Source organism: Gallinula chloropus (assembly GCF_964237585.1).
Source record: "Gallinula chloropus genome assembly, chromosome: 14".
In the NCBI taxonomy this organism is placed as follows: Eukaryota; Metazoa; Chordata; class Aves; order Gruiformes; family Rallidae; genus Gallinula; species Gallinula chloropus.
In genome coordinates, this window is record NC_140099.1 from 4935431 (window position 1) to 4952701 (window position 17271).

Here is a 17271-nt window from a genome sequence, read left to right on the forward strand (position 1 = left end):
CAGCTGCTTCCAAATCATTTGGTCTGGGTAATATGACAGGAAACCAGGGAGAGGAATGATGAATTTAGAGAGAAAGGGAATGTCCCTAGAAGGCAGGCAGGCAGAGGGAGGAAGGATGGTTAACATACAGCAGAAGACACCCCTCCTTTGTTGGGGGACCAGTGGCAATATTATTTTCTATGTGAAATGTGCAGAGCAGATTTCTTCATGAGAAGTCTGCACAAAAACATTGCTTGGGCATTCCAAACTGTGTGTATCCAGCTGCATCTACCCAACTCTTTATGGCTAGGGCAACTGGTGCAAGCTGGAGCAGAGGGTGTTCCATGGGAATATAAGGAGAAACTTTCTCACTGTGAGGGTGACAAGAGCACTGGGACAGGCTGCTCAGAGAGGCTGTGGAGTCTCCTTCTCTGAGACATTCAAACCCACCAGGCTGCACTCCTGTGTGATTTAGTCTGGGTGATCCTGCTCTGGCAGGGGGTTGGACTAGAAGAGCTTTCGAGGTCCCTTCCAGCTCCTAACGTTCTGTGTGATTCTGTGAAGGTGATAAAAAGAGATTATTCATTTGTATCTTATATTCCAGGTATTGCTGAAGGCTGAAGACGTGGTGACCAGCAGAAAGGTCAGTGTTTGGATATGTCCATGGGGTGCACTGTCTTCCTGTGAGCTCTGTTTTTAATCACATCCCTCATTCTGCAGCCTTCAAAATTAACAGGATTCTCTAAACCTAGCAAAAGATGGGCTCTTTTCCACAGCTAATATGTTACCCAGGAGGAGATGTTACTTTTTAAAAATAAGGTCTAGCCCAACATTTAACCCCAATACACACAGTCCACAGTAAGAGATGATGCACATGAAATGTGCAGTTCTCAGTAATGGCTTTTGCAAATTTTCTCTTTGCACACTGCTGCCCTGGTTGCTCACATGCCTCCTGTGCCTGTACAGATGTTGACAGCTGTGCAAATGTAGAGGCAAAAGCCTGTTTAGGACATTTTGAAGAAAAATATACCTATGAGTAATGGGAATGGTATTTTTAACAGCTGAGTTTTAAACCCATACTCTTAGAACTGTCCTCTAGATTGGTATGTCTGCAAGTTATGTAGTGCATGTAGCAGTGTGGACAGAATTCAATTTCATTAAGATTGATTACTTCCTTAATCCCTAAGAAAAACCCCCCTATCTTAGGCTTGCAAGGCCTGGTTTGTTTGCATGCTACTTTAGCAGCAGTGAGCCTGTCAATCAACATTTCATGGAAAAACGCTGTCAGAAAAGGTGTATCTGATGTAATGAACTCAAACCTTCCATGGAGAAAGAGGAGAGCGACATCTCAAGGCAGCCTGGCTGAGATGACACCCCTGAAAGCTCCCAGAGTCCTTGGCAATAGGTAACAGAGCCAGAGAGACCTTACTTAAATATGGAGTTATTTGCATAGATTAGGAAGAGTGCAAGTTGAGATCTTCCTATGACCCTTCTGTTTTTAGACCTTACACACTGCTCTGCATCTTCTAGACCCTCTATAGCACCAAGCTGCTAGTGACTAACTTATGGGATGCATGCTTTGGGTATCTTCCTGTACAAGATGAGAGACTAGAGCCTTTGTTGGTGTGTATTTTGGTTCACCAAGGCCAGAGCCTCACTTCTGAACAGCCTGGGAATTTTTAGCAACTCTTATCAATGTGCTCACATAAAGATTTTTATGAGGCAAGAGCAGAGATAAGGGCATCTCTATAAGGCAACAGGGAATCTCCAATTATTTTTATTAAACCTGGGCTGGTTTTGTACTTCAGTCTTTTAGCAGCTCCTATTATTCCAGTGATGATACTGCAGAAAGGGCTGTCCCTTTCCAGCTGCTAAGCTCCCCTCCTGTCTGACCTCTGTGGTTGCTGTTGGACAGGTGCAGCTGTGGCCACACAAAAGGTGAGCTGTCAGTACTGCTAAGGAACAGGTAGAACAGGCACAGAGCTCTCCAGGGCGACTGTGCTGAAAGGTGCAGAGGCTTCACCCACACACAGTTAATTGCTGCTTCACAGCTTTCACCCTCAGCAAGTGGTTTCCTGACAACTACAAGGCAAAGAAATCTTTGATCTCAGATGGAAATTTAGTCAAGGTAAAAGGAAAAGAATTTAACAGGAAGGCTACTACTGTTTAATCATGTCCAGGAAGAGGTCTCCAGACATCACTTACACAGAACATAAACTATATAGAAAACTTTGCAATCTACTTCCTCTCCTTCCCAGCTGTCAGCCTAAAGCATCATGAGGAATAAACGTGGAGATGGGCAACGTGTTTGCTGGGGAATAAGAGCTAGAGTATATGATGAGATATTCATGCTCTGTGGTATACTGAAGCTCTATTAGATTACTGAAAGTCTCTGAAAACCAGGCACTACTGTTTTAATGAAAAACATTTCAGAGTGCAGCAGGAAATAAACACATATGAGCAAACTGCTGTACTAGAACACGTCACAAGCTTTTTCTACAGCTCACAGTGACAGACACAAGACATACACTTCCCTCCGTATCGGATACTTAGGAACAACACAAACTGCAGCTTCTTCATATTACACAGTCTCACTCAGAGGCAGTCTTGTATATAAATAACTTCTTTTAAACCAGAAGTTTCCAAACCATAAGGAGCACTAAGCCTGCTGAATCCAGGTCATTCTCACAGCGCTGTTGGCACAGGCTCCTTTTAAAGTCCGTTTCCACCTTCTGACAGGATGCGGGATGGCTCGGTGTACTTTGCTGTCACCAAGTAGAACAGGGCAGGTGCAGGTACCAAGGCAAGCAGGGGCAAGTCCTGCTCAAGCTTATCCAGTTTGGAAATGGAGATGATTCCATAAGCATGAAGTAACCAGTGGCTGAAGAGGACGACAAGCCTTTTCTTCCGGACAAGGAGATCCTTGAAAGACTTGGAAAATAAACACAGTGTCCCGTTAGCAATCAGGCTGTTACCTCACACCTGATGGCTAAGAGATGCTACAGGTCATGCACAGAGACTGTATGAAGTCTCCTGGCTTTGAGCCCTTCCAGCACACAACACAGTTTCTCAGTGCACTAAAGGGAAGTCTCACAGGACTTTCCTCCAGCTAAGAGAAGTCTTCAAGGTAGAGGTTAAAACCCAGAATACACTGCTGAGAAAAGGCAAAGGACAAAGTGGTCTCTGCTCATTCAAGTGTTTTGTATCATGAGTCTTAACACAGGAAACATGTTTACCTACCTCCACTTCAGAAGCAGACATGTACACAGCCAATGTAACCAAAGACACCACCAGTATGATGTAAGGAAAGGCATAATCTGAAAGGCAAACAGTGAGCACATGAGCAGGAAAAAGAACACCTTATATACCGTCCAGCAGAGAGAGTTTCTCCACAGGTAACCATGGGTGTGAAGCTAACCCTAAGCTACTACAGCACACCTCTGATCATCCATCAAACACATCAGCAGTAAGGGTCAGCCAAACACAACCATTCAGGGCTTCTGTCTTCAGTTTTCAAACCTTTTCTAATATTTCTAGGTGGAGTTACTATACACTTAAATCACTAATTGAAAAAGGGAACTAATGAGAAAAGTAGTCAGGATTTTGTGGCACCCATCCCCTTCCTGTGACAAGTATGCTGGAAGCTAAGCCAAAAATAGCTCATCTCCCCAAACTTATACTTTAATCCATCTCTGAAATCAGACAAACTCTACCTTGGCATAAGGTACAACTTAACTCCCTCTGAAGCAATGCCCTCATACTCCTCCTGTACCCTTTTTGGGAATGGGACAGCCTCCAGCAGCACCAGCAGAAGCAAAGCAGTATTGGGCAGGAGCCTGGATACGACGGAGCTACTAATGAGCATCCTTTTCAGTAAGACTCCTCACAGCAACCTTAAAAGATGCCCTTACTCTTAAAGCTCAAGGAGTGTCATGTCCCTTCCCTCCCACCCACAGGTCATTTGTCAGTGTCTTTGCAGGTAAATTTACTAGTGTTATCATGAGAGAACTCACAGAGTAGGCCTCCTCCAACAGCCTGGAGCACGGTGAGGATAGGGAAGAAGTACAGTGCTGCATAAATGCTTTTAAATCTATCTGACTTTCCTAAGCCACAGGCGATTTTCTTAACCAGAAGAGGCCGAAGTAGCATCATTAGCACAAGACAGAAGGCGTAATATATGAACACGATGGTGTACCTGAGGAGGGAAAAAAAATGTCCTTAAAATGTGCCATTCTTTTTCTCATGCAGACTCAACTCAGAACCTGGGAATTTGGGGTTAGAGCCAGTCAAATCTAAAGGCCTGTCAAAGTACCTAAACACAGAATGATGGGCTCACTTGTCCTAGGGGAAATAATCAAAATACAGCAAAGGGGAAGAAAAATGAAGTCTTATGCTTCATAGGTAAATAGCTTAGACTACACGACCTTCTTTGGTAAGTCAGAAAGTCCTTAGGTGTTGCCAAGTGTTTCACACATAAACCAGCTCAATGCATGAAAAGACTTCAGGGGATTGATATGCTTTGGTCCAAGTCACATCTGAACGCTTTTTGTAGGTCTGAGAAGAGACACAGACAGAAAGACACTTGTATAAAAGGCCAGGACAGACAGGAGTACAGAAGCCTTTACACTCACAGGGGATACACTGCTTCCTGAGTGCAGTGCACTGTGGTGATGTAGTCAGGACTGGGGTTGTAAAGCATCGTGTACCAGTCCGAAAGCTTCTTCACCTGGCAGGAGCGGATGTGCAGGGAGCCGACGGGGTCACTGACGAGCAGCGTGACGACGGCTGCAACGCTGCACTCGAACAGGGCAGTGATGTGCTGCAACAAGGCACTGAAGCTGAGGAGGAGAGGCAGGTTTACTACTGGTTTGCTAACAGCTGGGATATCTAAATGCTCACTGAAACGTGGAGGCCCTGTGTGTTGGTATTCACCGTGACCAAGCTTCTTTACGATCTCAGACAATTCTGTGCCTAAAATGTGACTGAGCAACGTTCCAGCTGGTTCAGTGACAGCTGACTGTAACACAAGCATCTGCTCAGGTGAGAGACAGCAGCACTCACGCTGTGCAGTTTCAAAGAAAGCAGCAGTGAGGACAAGACACCACACCACACTGTTACACATGATAAAAGCAAAACTGTCAAAGCTGCGAATCCTTGCTAAAGATGGTATATACACACACATTAAACTCAGTCCCCTAAGTTTTTATATTTTTAATGTTCAGCACACTCCAGAGTCATTACTTCTTAAAAGATCCACTCCAGCACCCAAGGGCCACAAGCAGCTGTGATTTTAAACCCCTTTTTTTACAGAACTTCCTTGGTGCACAATGCTGACATAAAGGTTACATCAGCAATGCTATTAGGACCAAAATCCAGGCTACATATTTCTAAAGAGAAACTGAAAAACCATTCTTTCATTGCATGTGTACAGCACTGCTGAAGGGGACGTCTGCAGGTGGTGGGTCTGACCCAGGAGGAGAGAAGGGACAACACACTCTCTCCCACTACCAGGACACCCAGTGCAGCCCAAATTGCCAGACAGACTGGATGCCACCACATTAAAGGGCACAGACCATGCCCTGAGGGCACTGACTGGCAAAAATGACTTGCAGGACCCTGACATTCACAAATAATGCCCCACTAAAGCTGCCCAAAGTTTATGTGCCACCATATCAGCTCAACCAACAGCACAAACTGCTGCACAGTTCAATTCTGCACCTTAGATATGATACTCACGGACACAAGATTTCAATTTTTCATTAACTTATCTGCAGGAGGGGTATACGAACCTCTTTTTCCCCGAGTACCATTCAATGAAGAACCAGTGTAGAACCAGGGGGAGCATGGCCATGAAGCCGAGGTACAGCCAGTCATAGCGGTCGGGCGATCCCACACATTCCCGGCAGATTTTGTTGTCATCAGTTCTCTGACCCCGAGGACACACCTACACAAAGCAGAGGCTGTACTTACAAAGCACCTGAGTACCAATAACGAGTCATTGCAGTTCCTGGTGAAACAGCTTGAAGGAGTAGCAGGGCAAGCAACCCATCAGATTTTTAAAGAGACGACACGTTACTGTCAGTGATTTCTCAGCTCATGCTGGCCTTGCTCTCTCTGGACCTTGCTTTTTAAGTGAAACAAAGGTGAATAGTGTTTAAAAGGTTTCATCCAAGACTCCATTTTCCTCTCCTGCTGTCATGCCACCTCCCTTTCATCGCTAAGCTCACTCACCAGGCTGCTCACAACCACTGACACGCAGAGTTCTTCACTCCCCATTCATTCCACTCTCCCTGGATCTCACTCTCCCTTGCTACTCCAGTAAAACCGGTGGGCAGGGTGATTTCAGCACAGCTCTCTGTACCACCATGGTCCGTTCCAGCTTTCACAGACCCTCCACTGAGTTCCAGCTCAGCATCCAGCCTTCAGTACCTCCTCTGGGGAATGTATCATTGAGCAGCCACTGCTTTCGGTAAGAGCTCTACCCACCCTCTGCAGCCCTCATGTCATTATGAGAAACTTAACATGAGCCAGCAGTGGCTCTTGCAGCTCAGAAGGCCAATGGTATCCTGGGCTCCATCAGCAGAGGGGTGGCAGCAGGGACAGGGAGGGGATTGTCCCTCTCTATTCTGCCCTCGTGAGGCCCCATCTGGAGTCCTGTGTCCAGATCTGGGGCCCCCAATACAAGAAAGATGGGGAACTGTTTGAGAGGGTCCAGAGAAGGGCCACAAAAATGATTAAAGGGCTGGAGCACCTGCCCTATGAAGAGAGGCCGAGGAGCTGGGCTTGTTCAGCCTGGAGAAGAAAAGGCTGTGGGGGGACCTCATTGCAGCCTTCCAGTCCCTGAAGGGAGCAGAGAAACAGGAGGGGAATCAACTTTTTAAAAGGGTAGATATGGCAGGACAAGGGGAGATGGAGGGAAGGTTTAGATTAGATATTAGGGGAAAGTTCTTTACAGAGAGAGTGGTGAGGGGCTGGAACAGGCTGCCCAGAGAGGGGGTGGGTGCCCCATCCCTGGAGATGTTCAAGGTCAGGTTGGATGGGGCCCTGGGCAACCTTGTGTAGCTCCAGGCCTGGAGGTTGGTGGCCCTGCCTGTGGCAGGGGGGTTGGAGCTCTGTGATCCTTGGGGTCCCTTCCAACCCAGACCAGTCTGTGATTCTCTGATCTCCAGGGCACCTCGGGGCCGGGCTGAGTGCTGCGTCCAGTGGGATCCGCGTCGGCCTCTGGCTCCTGCCAGGCCCAACCCCCGTCCCCAGGCGGAGCCTCGCACTTACCCCGCAGTCCCCGTAGGTCTCCACGGAGCCGTTAACCGACAGCACGGTCCTGCCGCAGTACAGCCCGAGGCAGGCTGCCTGGATATCCACAGCTGCGGGGACAGCGCAACCCGCGTTACCGCGGCGCTCCGATCCGGCCCGGCGCGCCTCGCACGCCGCCACCCCCGGCCCGCTCCGGCCGCTAAACCCTCACCCCCACCCGCACCCGCTCCCATCCCCGCAGCCCAGTAACCTCCCCGGTCCTACCGGAGCGGAACATCCCGGGAACGACCCGGCAACAATCCCCCCGGATACTTCCGAACCCGCCGCTTCCGCTTCCGCGCCGGGGCTGCTCCGGCCGTGGAGGAGGGCGGGGGCGGGGCGGGGTCGCTCCGCCTCGGGGGCGCGGTTTTGGGGGGGGTCCCGTGCGCCTGTTGCGCCGCGGCGGGTGGGTGCGAGCGATGGCGGCGGAGAGCGGCGCGGGCAGCGAGGGACGGCGGTTGCCGCCGCACTCGCCGTCGGGCCTGATGCTGCAGACGGTGGAGATGCACACGGGCGGCGAGCCGCTGCGCGTCATCCCGCGGCTGGAGGCGGCGGAGGAGGCGGCGGCCAAGGGGCTGTCGCTGCTGTCGCTGCGGCGGGAGGTGGCGGCCACGCAGGACCACGTGCGGCGGGCGCTGGTGCATGAGCCGCGGGGCCACGCCGGCATGTATGGGGCGGTGGTGGTGCGCGGCGGGGCGGCCGCCGCCGGCGCCCACCTGGCAGCTCTCTTCCTGCACGGCGCTGGCTACAGCACCATGTGCGGCCACGCCGTCCTGGCCCTCGGCCGCTTCGCCCTCGACTACGGGCTGGTGCCGGCGCCCACCTGCCCTGAGACGGCCGTCTGCCTGCAGTGCCCCTGCGGCCCCGTCACCGCCTTTGTCCCCTGGGACGGCCACCGCAGCGGCAACCCCGTCCGCTTCCACAGCGTGCCCGCCTTCGCCGCTGCCACCGGTAGGGACCAGGCCTGGCACCCCTGGTTTTGGGACAGGGGGTGGTGGTGGTGGCTGTGCCAGGGGTGAGGCTGGAAGCCTGGCAGAGGGCATCGGGCAAGTTTTGCTCCCCAATCCGATGCCCCCAGAGGCAGGATGAGATCCTCAGGGATGGCATAAGGCATCACGTGCTGCTTTCTGCATGGGTGCGCCTGAGGTGTTGTCCCCGTCCTTCTGCATGCAGCTTGGTCCATGTGCTTGGCACGTGAGCCCGTGGCTCAGCACGGTTTCCCCTCCTCACTGCTCTCCCTTTCTTTGCTCAGACTTGGCCATCGATGTCCCTGGTTATGGGAAGGTGGTGGTTGACATCGGCTATGGTGGCACTTTTTATGCCTTTCTCTGTGCTGAGCAGCTGGGCCTTGATGTGTGCTCTTCGAAGACCAAAGACCTTGTCAATGCGGCAAGCGCTGTGACAGAAGCGGTGAAGGAACAGGTATGGTGGAGCCCTGCAGTACCCCAGCATGTTCCATTTGGGGTGACTGCATCAGAGCGAGGCCCCTCATTCCCCTGAGATGCTCAGGATGGGATGGAGTCCCATTCTTCCAGCCCCATGTTGAATTCCAGAGTCTTTCCCCAGCCTCACAAGGACACGAGGAGGCACTGCTGCATCCACCTCTCTTACTGGAGAAGCAGAGGTGGAAACACAACAGTGTGGCTTGTCCCCTTCCTCTGCTCTCTCAAGGAAGCTGTACCGCACATCCTGACTGCCCAGCTGCAGTGCATGTTGGTGAGCCTTTTTGTGCTGTTCCCAGTTCAAGCTTCATCACCCTGAAAGTGAAGACCTGGCTTTCCTCTATGGCACCATACTGACTGATGGGAAAGATGCCTTCAGTGAGAAGCCCACCACCAACATCTGTGTGTTTGCAGATGAACAGGTACAGAAACTGGCTCATCACAGACACAGACACACAAGGCACCACTTTTTTCCTTTCTTAGATCCACTGCAGAGATAAGGGAGGGTTCTTCTGCTTGGTTTGGGCAGTGATGATTGCTTCTGCTACAGTGATGTCTCAAGAGCTGAGTGTCACTTGACACATGCTTGTTGTGTTCCTGAGGACAGAAGTACTTCTGCACACCTTAGATGGTGGCATTTTAGAAAGGTTCTTACCCATGTCCTATAGGTAGGAATTTCCCAGGAATTCAGGGACTGAGGCAGGATCCCAACATAGTGCATGTCCTTAAAGTCCAAATCTAGGGAACAGTTGCTGGGGATGAACAGAGCAAGAGAGAAAAGATGGAAACTTCTGTCGTTGGCTGCAGTGGAGAAGGTATCACGTAAATAGCAGGGGAAGTTCTGGTTGCACTTCCCAGCACTGGGACAGATGACCTTGGAAGCTGGCCTGAGCTGTGTTTTTGGACATTATAAAAGCCAGGTTTGCTAGCAGGTCTCTTGGGTAGCGTAAGGAGAACTGATCCTACCTTGCTTGATGCCTGAGAATGGGGAAAGTGGCCACTGCCCCTTGGTCTTTTTGCTATGAGGGGAGCAATACAGCAGTATCGTTTTCTGTTAAAACCCAGAATACTGGAGCTGGTTTGTCTTCTCTTCTGAATGTAGATTGACCGAAGTCCAACAGGTTCAGGTGTGACAGCTCGCATCGCCTTGCAGTACCACAAGGGACTCATCCAGCTGAACCAGACCAGAACCTTTCGGAGCAGCACCACAGGGTCTTTATTCACTGGGAAGGCAGTGAAGGCAAGTGGCTTGTGCTGGACTTTTTTCTCTGTCTTGAGGGCTGTTGGAAAAGTGCTGTTGCCTTGGCTCAGCAGAGAAGCAGGAAGCCTTTCCATGTCCAGGGAAGGATGTATAGAAAGAGGGAGTTGACTGGGTTCTTGCTTTCACATATGCTTCATGCTTCAGGATTTTTATTAGAGAAGCAAGTAACATTGTTCTGTTGTATGGGTTCCGTGCAAGTCCTCTCTTGAGTGTCAGAAAAGGACTGGGGAAAAAAATATCTTCAACATGGATGCAGATAAATCAGGCTGGTCTGCTCACAGTGGCATCTAAGGGTGGATTCCTGGTTTAGTGTCCTCTTCCCTACTCAGAGGCTGAGCACGTTGTTTGGAGATTTAAGAGCTGGGTCTGTACATCTGGGTTTCTAGGCTCAGCCCTGGCCCCATGGGATCTGACAGCACATGGCTGTGAAGGTTTGGACGTGTCCCAGGGAGCCCTTGGTGTTTGGGCGCTGACACTAGCGTGTCAGCCTCCTTTAAGGCAAACCCACACTGTGGCAGTGCAGGTGCTCACAAGCTCAGAGCAGGGACAGTACCAGTTGGGCAGGTGTGGAGCTTGTGCAGGCAAGGTGAGGTGGAAAAAGGGCTGCTGCACGCTTGGGGATGTACCTGGGCAGGGCAGAGCCCTTGGTGAGGGCTGACTGCATAAGTGCCAGGTAGCTTTCACATCTCCTGGGGTTGGGAGAGCAGAGAACCTCCTGTCACCTCTGTCCTGATCCTTATCCCTCTGCAGGAAGCCAAGTTTGGGGACTACAACGCTGTGATTGTGGAAGTCTCAGGAGAAGCCTTCTACACTGGTACAGCCACCTTCACTGTTGAAGAGGAGGACCCACTGAAATACGGCTTCTTCTTCAAGTGACCCAGCCCATGGGTCTCACTGATGGTGCTACGCTTCTGCCCACGCTTTTCTGCTCTGCTTCTCCACATGGCTTGCTGCAGTATGCTAGAGCAACAGGAGCAGCCTTTGGTGGTGCGACAGCATCTTCCTCCAGATAATAGGCTGTGTTCCCATGTTGGGATTAGCATATTGGGTACAATGTGATTAGTATACATGGGCTGCTCTGAGAAGCCATAATCTTTCACTTCTTTTTTTCCTAATAATTCACCTAAACCAAAGTTAATCTCAGAGACTTGTCCTCAAATATATGTGCCTTCTTTATATCTGCAAATTATTAATTTCAAAGGCAGACTCCCATTAAATGCCAGCTGAAAACACTGCTTTTTCCCTCTCTTTTTCCCCCACCCCCTCTTTTTTTCTTTTCCTTCTTCCCACTCCCAGAGCTCATTCCCAGGGCAGTACTGAGTGTGTCACAGCTGTTGGTTTGGATCGCCTGCTCTTCCTGAATACCCCTGTGTTCAGAGCAGCCATGCTGCTCAATCTCATGCCCCAGCATCCCCAACCTGTCCTGCTCAGGTGTGTCCAGACACACCTTTCCTCCCTGCACTGGTTCACCCCTGACAGAGCCTCCCACATCCCAGGGCTGGATGCAGACATATGTTCAGAACTTTGTACTGCCCCTGATGCGTGTCCATGCCATATTGCTTCCCTAAACCTTGTCTGCTTCTCTTGTAACCACTGGCTGCAAATACCCTGTGGTTAACTTTCAACATACTCGAAGGTCTGAGCCTTTATGACCTTTGATTGCTGACTATTTACTGATGATTGGCAGAGCACAGCCAGTGCTTGCCTTGCCAGAGTCCCTTGAAGGGAGGATTGCTGGCTGAAAGAAACAGACCAAGCCCTGGGCTGTAGGCAAGCATTGGCAGTGGTGGTGGAAGCAAAGCTTCAGATCTGTAGTTTCCATTGTGTCTCTGGATAAAATGGTGTTTGTTTGTTGAAGATGCTCAAGGGAGTGGGACTTGTCAAGTGAGATGTGATAGAGAATGATCATCTCCCAGTTGCTCATGCAGCAGAAGGGAGCGAGTTACACTGAAGTGCTTGGAAAAGGTTGGAATGGAAAATCCTGAGAGGAATTTCTTGTGTCAGACTGAAAATTTTAACTTTGGAACAGGAAGGAATAAAAATCTCCCTATTCAGAGGTCTTTTAGGCTGGTGTCTGGGGCTCTTGCTCTGAGCTTTCCTGTACCCCCCAGATAAATCCTGTACACCCTGTGGTCTGAGGGAACAAGAAGTGACACCCACATCCTTCACAGGAGCCAACATCTCCACGTTTCCAGCTTGTGATCAGTCCGGGAGCCTGGCAGCAAGAGGAAGAGCTGGGGCAGCAAGTCACGAAGCCCAGCCCAGAAAGGTTGGAAACTCTTCAGCCAGTAACCAGGTTGCAGCATTCCTTATCTATTCGCTGTCCCCATCCCTAAGAATAGGGGACAGGGGTTGGCTGCCCATGTGGGGGTCTCCAGCCTAACCCCTCAGGTGAGACCCCAGCCCGGAGTGTCTGGGGGGTAGCTGATGGGCTGCAGGGCCGGGAGGGGAGAGGGCTGCGAGGGGGCAGGGGCTGGGGGACCCATCCCCGACTCTAGGATGGAGATGATGCCAGTGAGGGAGGGGTTCCCGTCCCCAGCCCAGCCGTAATGGCCGAGGTCTCCCGGCCCCGTTGTTCGGCTGTGGGGGCGCCGCTCCCCCGCTCCCGGGCCGCGGGGAGGGCCGGGCCGGGCCGGTTCCCCGGGCAACGGCGGCCGGGCGACGTCAGCGGCTGGCGGGGCCGGCTGCCCGGGGCCGGCGGGCAGCGCGGCGGGCGGGCAGCGCCTCTACAGCCGCGGCGCGGGCCGGGGCATGAGGCTGCGCATGGAGCCGGCGGCGGCCGTGCCGGGCAACCTCTCCCGCGGCGGCGGCGGCGGCAACGAGAGCGGCGGGGCGGCGGCGGCGGGAGCGGCGGCGGGGTGGTCTGCGGCGGCGCTGGCCTCTCAGGCGCTGGCGCTGCTGCTCATCTTCGCCCTCTCGGCGCTGGGCAACGGGGCGGTGGTGCTGGTGATCGCCCGGCACCGGCAGCTCCGCACGGTCACCAACGCCTTCGTGCTCTCGCTGTCGCTCTCGGAGCTGCTGGGAGCCCTTCTCTGCCTGCCCCTGGCCTTCCTCAGCCTCCTCAGCCGCCCACCCGGTGCCTGGCTCTTCGGGCAGCGGCTCTGCTTGGCCAGCGCCGCTCTTCATGCTGGGCTGGGCATCGCCGCCACGCTCACCATGGCCCTCCTCTCCTTCGACCGCTACTGTGCCATCGTCCGGCAGCCCCGACACAAGATGGGCCGCCGCCGTGCTGCCCAGCTCCTGGCCGCTGTCTGGCTGGCCGCCCTTGCCCTGGCTGGACCCTGGTATGGGCTGGCAGGTGAGGGGCGGCAGGACGCCCGGCCCGGAGCCTACCGATGCGTCTACGTGCTGCCTTGGGGCTCCTCCCGGCTGGGGCCACCCTACGGCGCAGCCCTCATCGTGCTCTGCTACCTCCTGCCCTTCGCTCTCATGTGCTTCTGCCACTACAACATCTGCCGGGCAGTGCGGCTGGCCGAGAGCCGCGTGCGGCCCCTCACCACCTATGGGCACCTGCTGCGGGCCTACGGGGAGATGCGCACGGCCACCACCGTCCTCATCATGATTGTCTCCATCATCTGCTGCTGGGGACCCTACTGCATCCTGGGGTTGGCCGCCGCTGCTGGCCGCCTGCCCTTCTCACCCACCATGGACGCTGTAGCCAGTGGAATGGCCTGGGCCAACGGTGCCATCAACCCCCTCATCTATGCGGCTCGGAACCCCAACATCTCTGTGCTGCTGCGGCGCAGCCGTGAGGGTGGCTACAGGACTAGGAACAACGTGGCAGCCTACCTCTCGGCCCCAGGCCACCAGTCGGAGCCTCGGAGCCGGGCTGACCGCGTCCGAGAGCGCTATGTCAACCAGCACAGCGGCCCCCCGGGCAGCGCCCTGTCCTCCTCCAGCCCAGCGAGTGGGGGAGAGGTGGCCATGTGGGCCTGCAAGAATCCCGCTGTACTCTTCTGTCGGGATGGGCAACCAGACACCATCTCTGAGGCTGCCTTACAGGCCAAAGCAGACACCATTGATACCAGCCTCTGATGGGATGAAGGGCTGGGGCGGAGGCATCAGGTCCTGGGGCTGTCTTACTGAGGAAATGCATCGAGCCCTGGTGCTTGGAGCCCTTTGCTGCCAGACTACCAGGAAATTGGGAGAGATGGGACTGTGTGAACCACTGTGTGGGTTCTCTTATGTGAGCTCTGGTTTTGCAACCCAGTCTGAGAACAGCAAGAGCTCCACAGGGAAAGGAAGCCCCCCCTCCTTCCCTTTCAGCAGCCCTGAGGCACTGGTGATAGCCACTGAACCCAGCCAGCACAAGAACTTGACTGCAAGAACAAAACAGTTGTTGCTGCAGTTCTGCAGAAAGTACCACAGGGAAGCTGAGACAGAGAAATACAGCCCAAAACTGACTGTGTGAGCTGTTTATTAAGTGCCAAAAAAGCAATTGAAAGCTGAGCGCTGGCAGCTGGAAGACACTCTGAAAACACGGCACTGTGAAAACCGCATTATGGCAAGAAAATGTTTCTTTAACCCATTGTATGTGGAAGTGCTGGTAGTCAGGAAGTCACAGGCTGTAGAACAGGCTAAAAAAGCAATCTATTAAGATTTATTTTTTTTAAATTCAAACTCCCAAGCATAACAAAGCAGTAATTGTTGTGAAAGGAAAGCTGTATGATACCAGAAGGAAAGGAAGATGAAACCTCAGCTGCCAGAATTTCAGAAGGTTTTGGGGGTTTTTTTTGGCAGGTACAGTCAGCTTAAAATACCATGAATATGCAAAATGAGAGTTCTGCAGACAGGCTGAGGAAAAGGGTGTGGGTGTACACTGTGGTGACACTTGAGTTTGTGCACAAGGTGTGTGTGTTTTCTTTTTGAGCTCATCCAAAGTGTCTCACATCTCAGAGTTTACCCATGTTTAGAGGAACCAGGCAAAAGAGGTGAGTATCTGAAAGGAGAGGTACAGCGATACCATGTGCTCTTTGTGTGTTCGTAAGCATGTGGAGATGTGTATATGCAGGGAAGACATGCTATTGTATTGGTGGCAGCAATCCATCTGGAGTATAATATTTAAAAAACAGCTCTGATGTTGGAAAAAAAGGAAAATAATGGAAGTGTGATTGCAGGGCATAAATTCAAATGAATTTGTTAGTATCATTTTTTTTTTGTCCAAAGGCCTAAAGCTTTAAATTACTATTTTGAATCAGGAACTAAGATTGGGCCTTTCTTTATCTTTGCCAGAGTTAACTGTGAAAGATAGGCAGTGTGTTTCCTTGTACAAGCTTTAAAAATACCATGTAACTGTTTTACTGGCTTTTTCAACTGTTTGTGACCCAGCTGAACATACTGTCATCATTTTGTGAGACCAAAAATAAATTGCCTCTTATGCAGGAGATGTACACGTCAGCCTGGCATCATTCTCAGCCCAGCCTTGAGAAGGGAACTGCTGTAAAATTTCCTTCTGTGGTGCCTCTGAAGTCCACGAGGGAAAGATGGTGACCCTCAGTGACTACTCAGCGCTGGTACTTTGCAGATCCTGGATTTTGCAAGCTGAGCAGCGGGGTCGTAGTGTTTCAGAGGGGATCTGTACAGAAACCCCACAGCTTTTCACAGGGGCTCTTTGACAGCAAGTGAACACTAGTGTCTTGTTAGAAGGGCAGGACAGGAATTTCTCTCATACCTGCCCTTCCGCAGCGAGGTATGGCTCCTGTAAAGGAAAAGAAGTGGCAGTGAATGAAGAGATGAGATTTAACTCTTCCCTAGGTAGCTGGCAGGTGGTAACAAGGAGATTGGTGTGGACTGATTTGCTGTACAGAGCACTCTGGGGTCAATTTTGCCTGATTTCCACTGGCTACTGACTCTTTCTATCTATAGAAAACTTTAACTACAATCTAGGAGATATCAGAGAGAACCTGTGGGGTTCTGACGTCCCAGAAGGGATGTTTCTCTACAACTTGTAGCAACGATCCTTGGAGTAAGCTCCAGTGCTCCACAATGCCGGGAGGACAGAAGCAAGGGAAACTGTCCAAGCACAGTACTCATCAGGCCTGTGTGGAGGTTGGAGACAGGTGGGTGTTGGTCTCTTTGCCCAAGCAACAGGTGATGGGATGAGGGGGAATGAGCTCAAGCTGTGCCAGGGCAGGGTCAGATTAGACATTAGGAAAAAGTTCTTCACTGAAAGGGTTATCAGGCACTGGAACAGGCTGCCCAGGGAGGGGGTTGAGTCACTGACCCTGGGTGTATTTAAAAGATGGGTAGATGAGGTGCTCAGGGATACGGTTTAGTAGAGGACAGGTATGGTTGTACTCGATGATCTCAAAGGTCTTTTCCAACCTTGTGATCCTGTGATTCTGTACAGACAGCAGGCAGTGGCAACAAACACTTGCAGCTTGTGTATCGCCAGCGGAGTAGTACCCAAACTCCGATCCTCTGGCTGTGGCTCAGCCAGCATGTCTGGCATGTATCTTTGTGGTGGTAGGAAGCCTGTGTTGCAGGAGAGAGACTGTCACTGTTGTCAGCCCGGCCCCTGTGCAGCTCTGAAGCAGAGCCTGCACTTAGACCTGAAGTCTTTAACCCCACACAGGTGTACAGGGTAGGGGGTGTGGGAGGGGTGTTTGCATTTTTTTTGCATGGAAGAAGAGCTTTACCTGCCAACTGGAACAAACTTGGTCAGAGTAGATGAACTAAGGGATAGTCCTTGGGTTAACAAACTGAGGGGAACGGAGGTCCAGCACTGCTGTGCCTGACTCAGGGCACTCTGCCAGGAGTGAGCTAACAGCTTTCTAGGAAAGTGGTACTGAAGCTGCAAGAACACAGATTTCAACAGACTTTTTACAAGCATTAGTCTTGTGTGTGAGGAGTTGAATGAGAGCAGCTGGCTGTGGTCCCTGAGCCATCGCAACTAAGTACATTGCTGTTAAACACTAACTTGGGCTGCAGCAAGGGTTGATTCTCGACCAGATCCTTCTTGGTGTGGACCTGCTGCAGCTGCAGTAGAGAGCCAGCCTGTGTTTGAGAGCTGTGCCTGTCCTGTACTACTCATAATCATAAATCATAGAATCATTTAGGTTGGAAAAGACCCTTAGGATGATCAAATCCAACTGTGAACCTAAGACTGACAAGTCCACCACTAAACTGTGTCCCTAAATCCCACATCTGTGTGTCTTTTAACTCCCTGCAGGGATGGTAACTCGACCTCTTCCCCTGGCAGCCTGTTCCAATCTTTGATAACCCTTTCAGTGGAGAATTTTTCCCCAATATCTGCTCTAAACCTCTCCAGCATAACTTCAGGCAGTTTTTTCTCTT

General features: G+C 51.7%; 3 protein-coding genes across 4 annotated transcripts; 2 read left to right on the forward strand and 1 right to left on the reverse strand.

Annotated features, from left to right (window-relative positions):
- Window positions 1–2376: 2376 nt before the first annotated feature.
- Window positions 2377–7560, reverse strand: JKAMP (JNK1/MAPK8 associated membrane protein). Of its 2 annotated transcripts, XM_084270425.1 has the most exons (7): window positions 7498–7560; window positions 7252–7343; window positions 5769–5923; window positions 4611–4817; window positions 3993–4174; window positions 3220–3296; window positions 2377–2910 (listed from the first exon to the last, which is right to left on the reverse strand). In XM_084270425.1, exons 1-7 carry the CDS (start codon window positions 7508–7510, stop codon window positions 2692–2694), a joined length of 945 nt encoding a protein of 314 aa, XP_084126551.1. In that variant the 5' UTR covers window positions 7511–7560; the 3' UTR covers window positions 2377–2691. The 2 variants fall into 2 exon arrangements, with proteins under 2 accessions (XP_084126551.1, XP_084126550.1); XM_084270424.1 differs by lacking the exon at window positions 4611–4817.
- A 275-nt stretch (window positions 7561–7835) lies between these two features.
- L3HYPDH (trans-L-3-hydroxyproline dehydratase) lies at window positions 7836–11125 on the forward strand. Its single transcript, XM_084270484.1, has 5 exons — window positions 7836–8223; window positions 8525–8694; window positions 9014–9136; window positions 9817–9954; window positions 10726–11125. Exons 1-5 carry the CDS (start codon window positions 7938–7940, stop codon window positions 10849–10851), a joined length of 843 nt encoding a protein of 280 aa, XP_084126610.1. The 5' UTR covers window positions 7836–7937; the 3' UTR covers window positions 10852–11125.
- Window positions 11126–12726: 1601 nt separating this feature from the next.
- Window positions 12727–14010, forward strand: GPR135 (G protein-coupled receptor 135; the record flags this gene model as incomplete). The annotated part of the gene is made up of 1 exon (XM_084270599.1): window positions 12727–14010. One exon carries the CDS (start codon window positions 12727–12729, stop codon window positions 14008–14010), a length of 1284 nt encoding a protein of 427 aa, XP_084126725.1.
- Between the last annotated feature and the right edge of the window lie 3261 nt (window positions 14011–17271).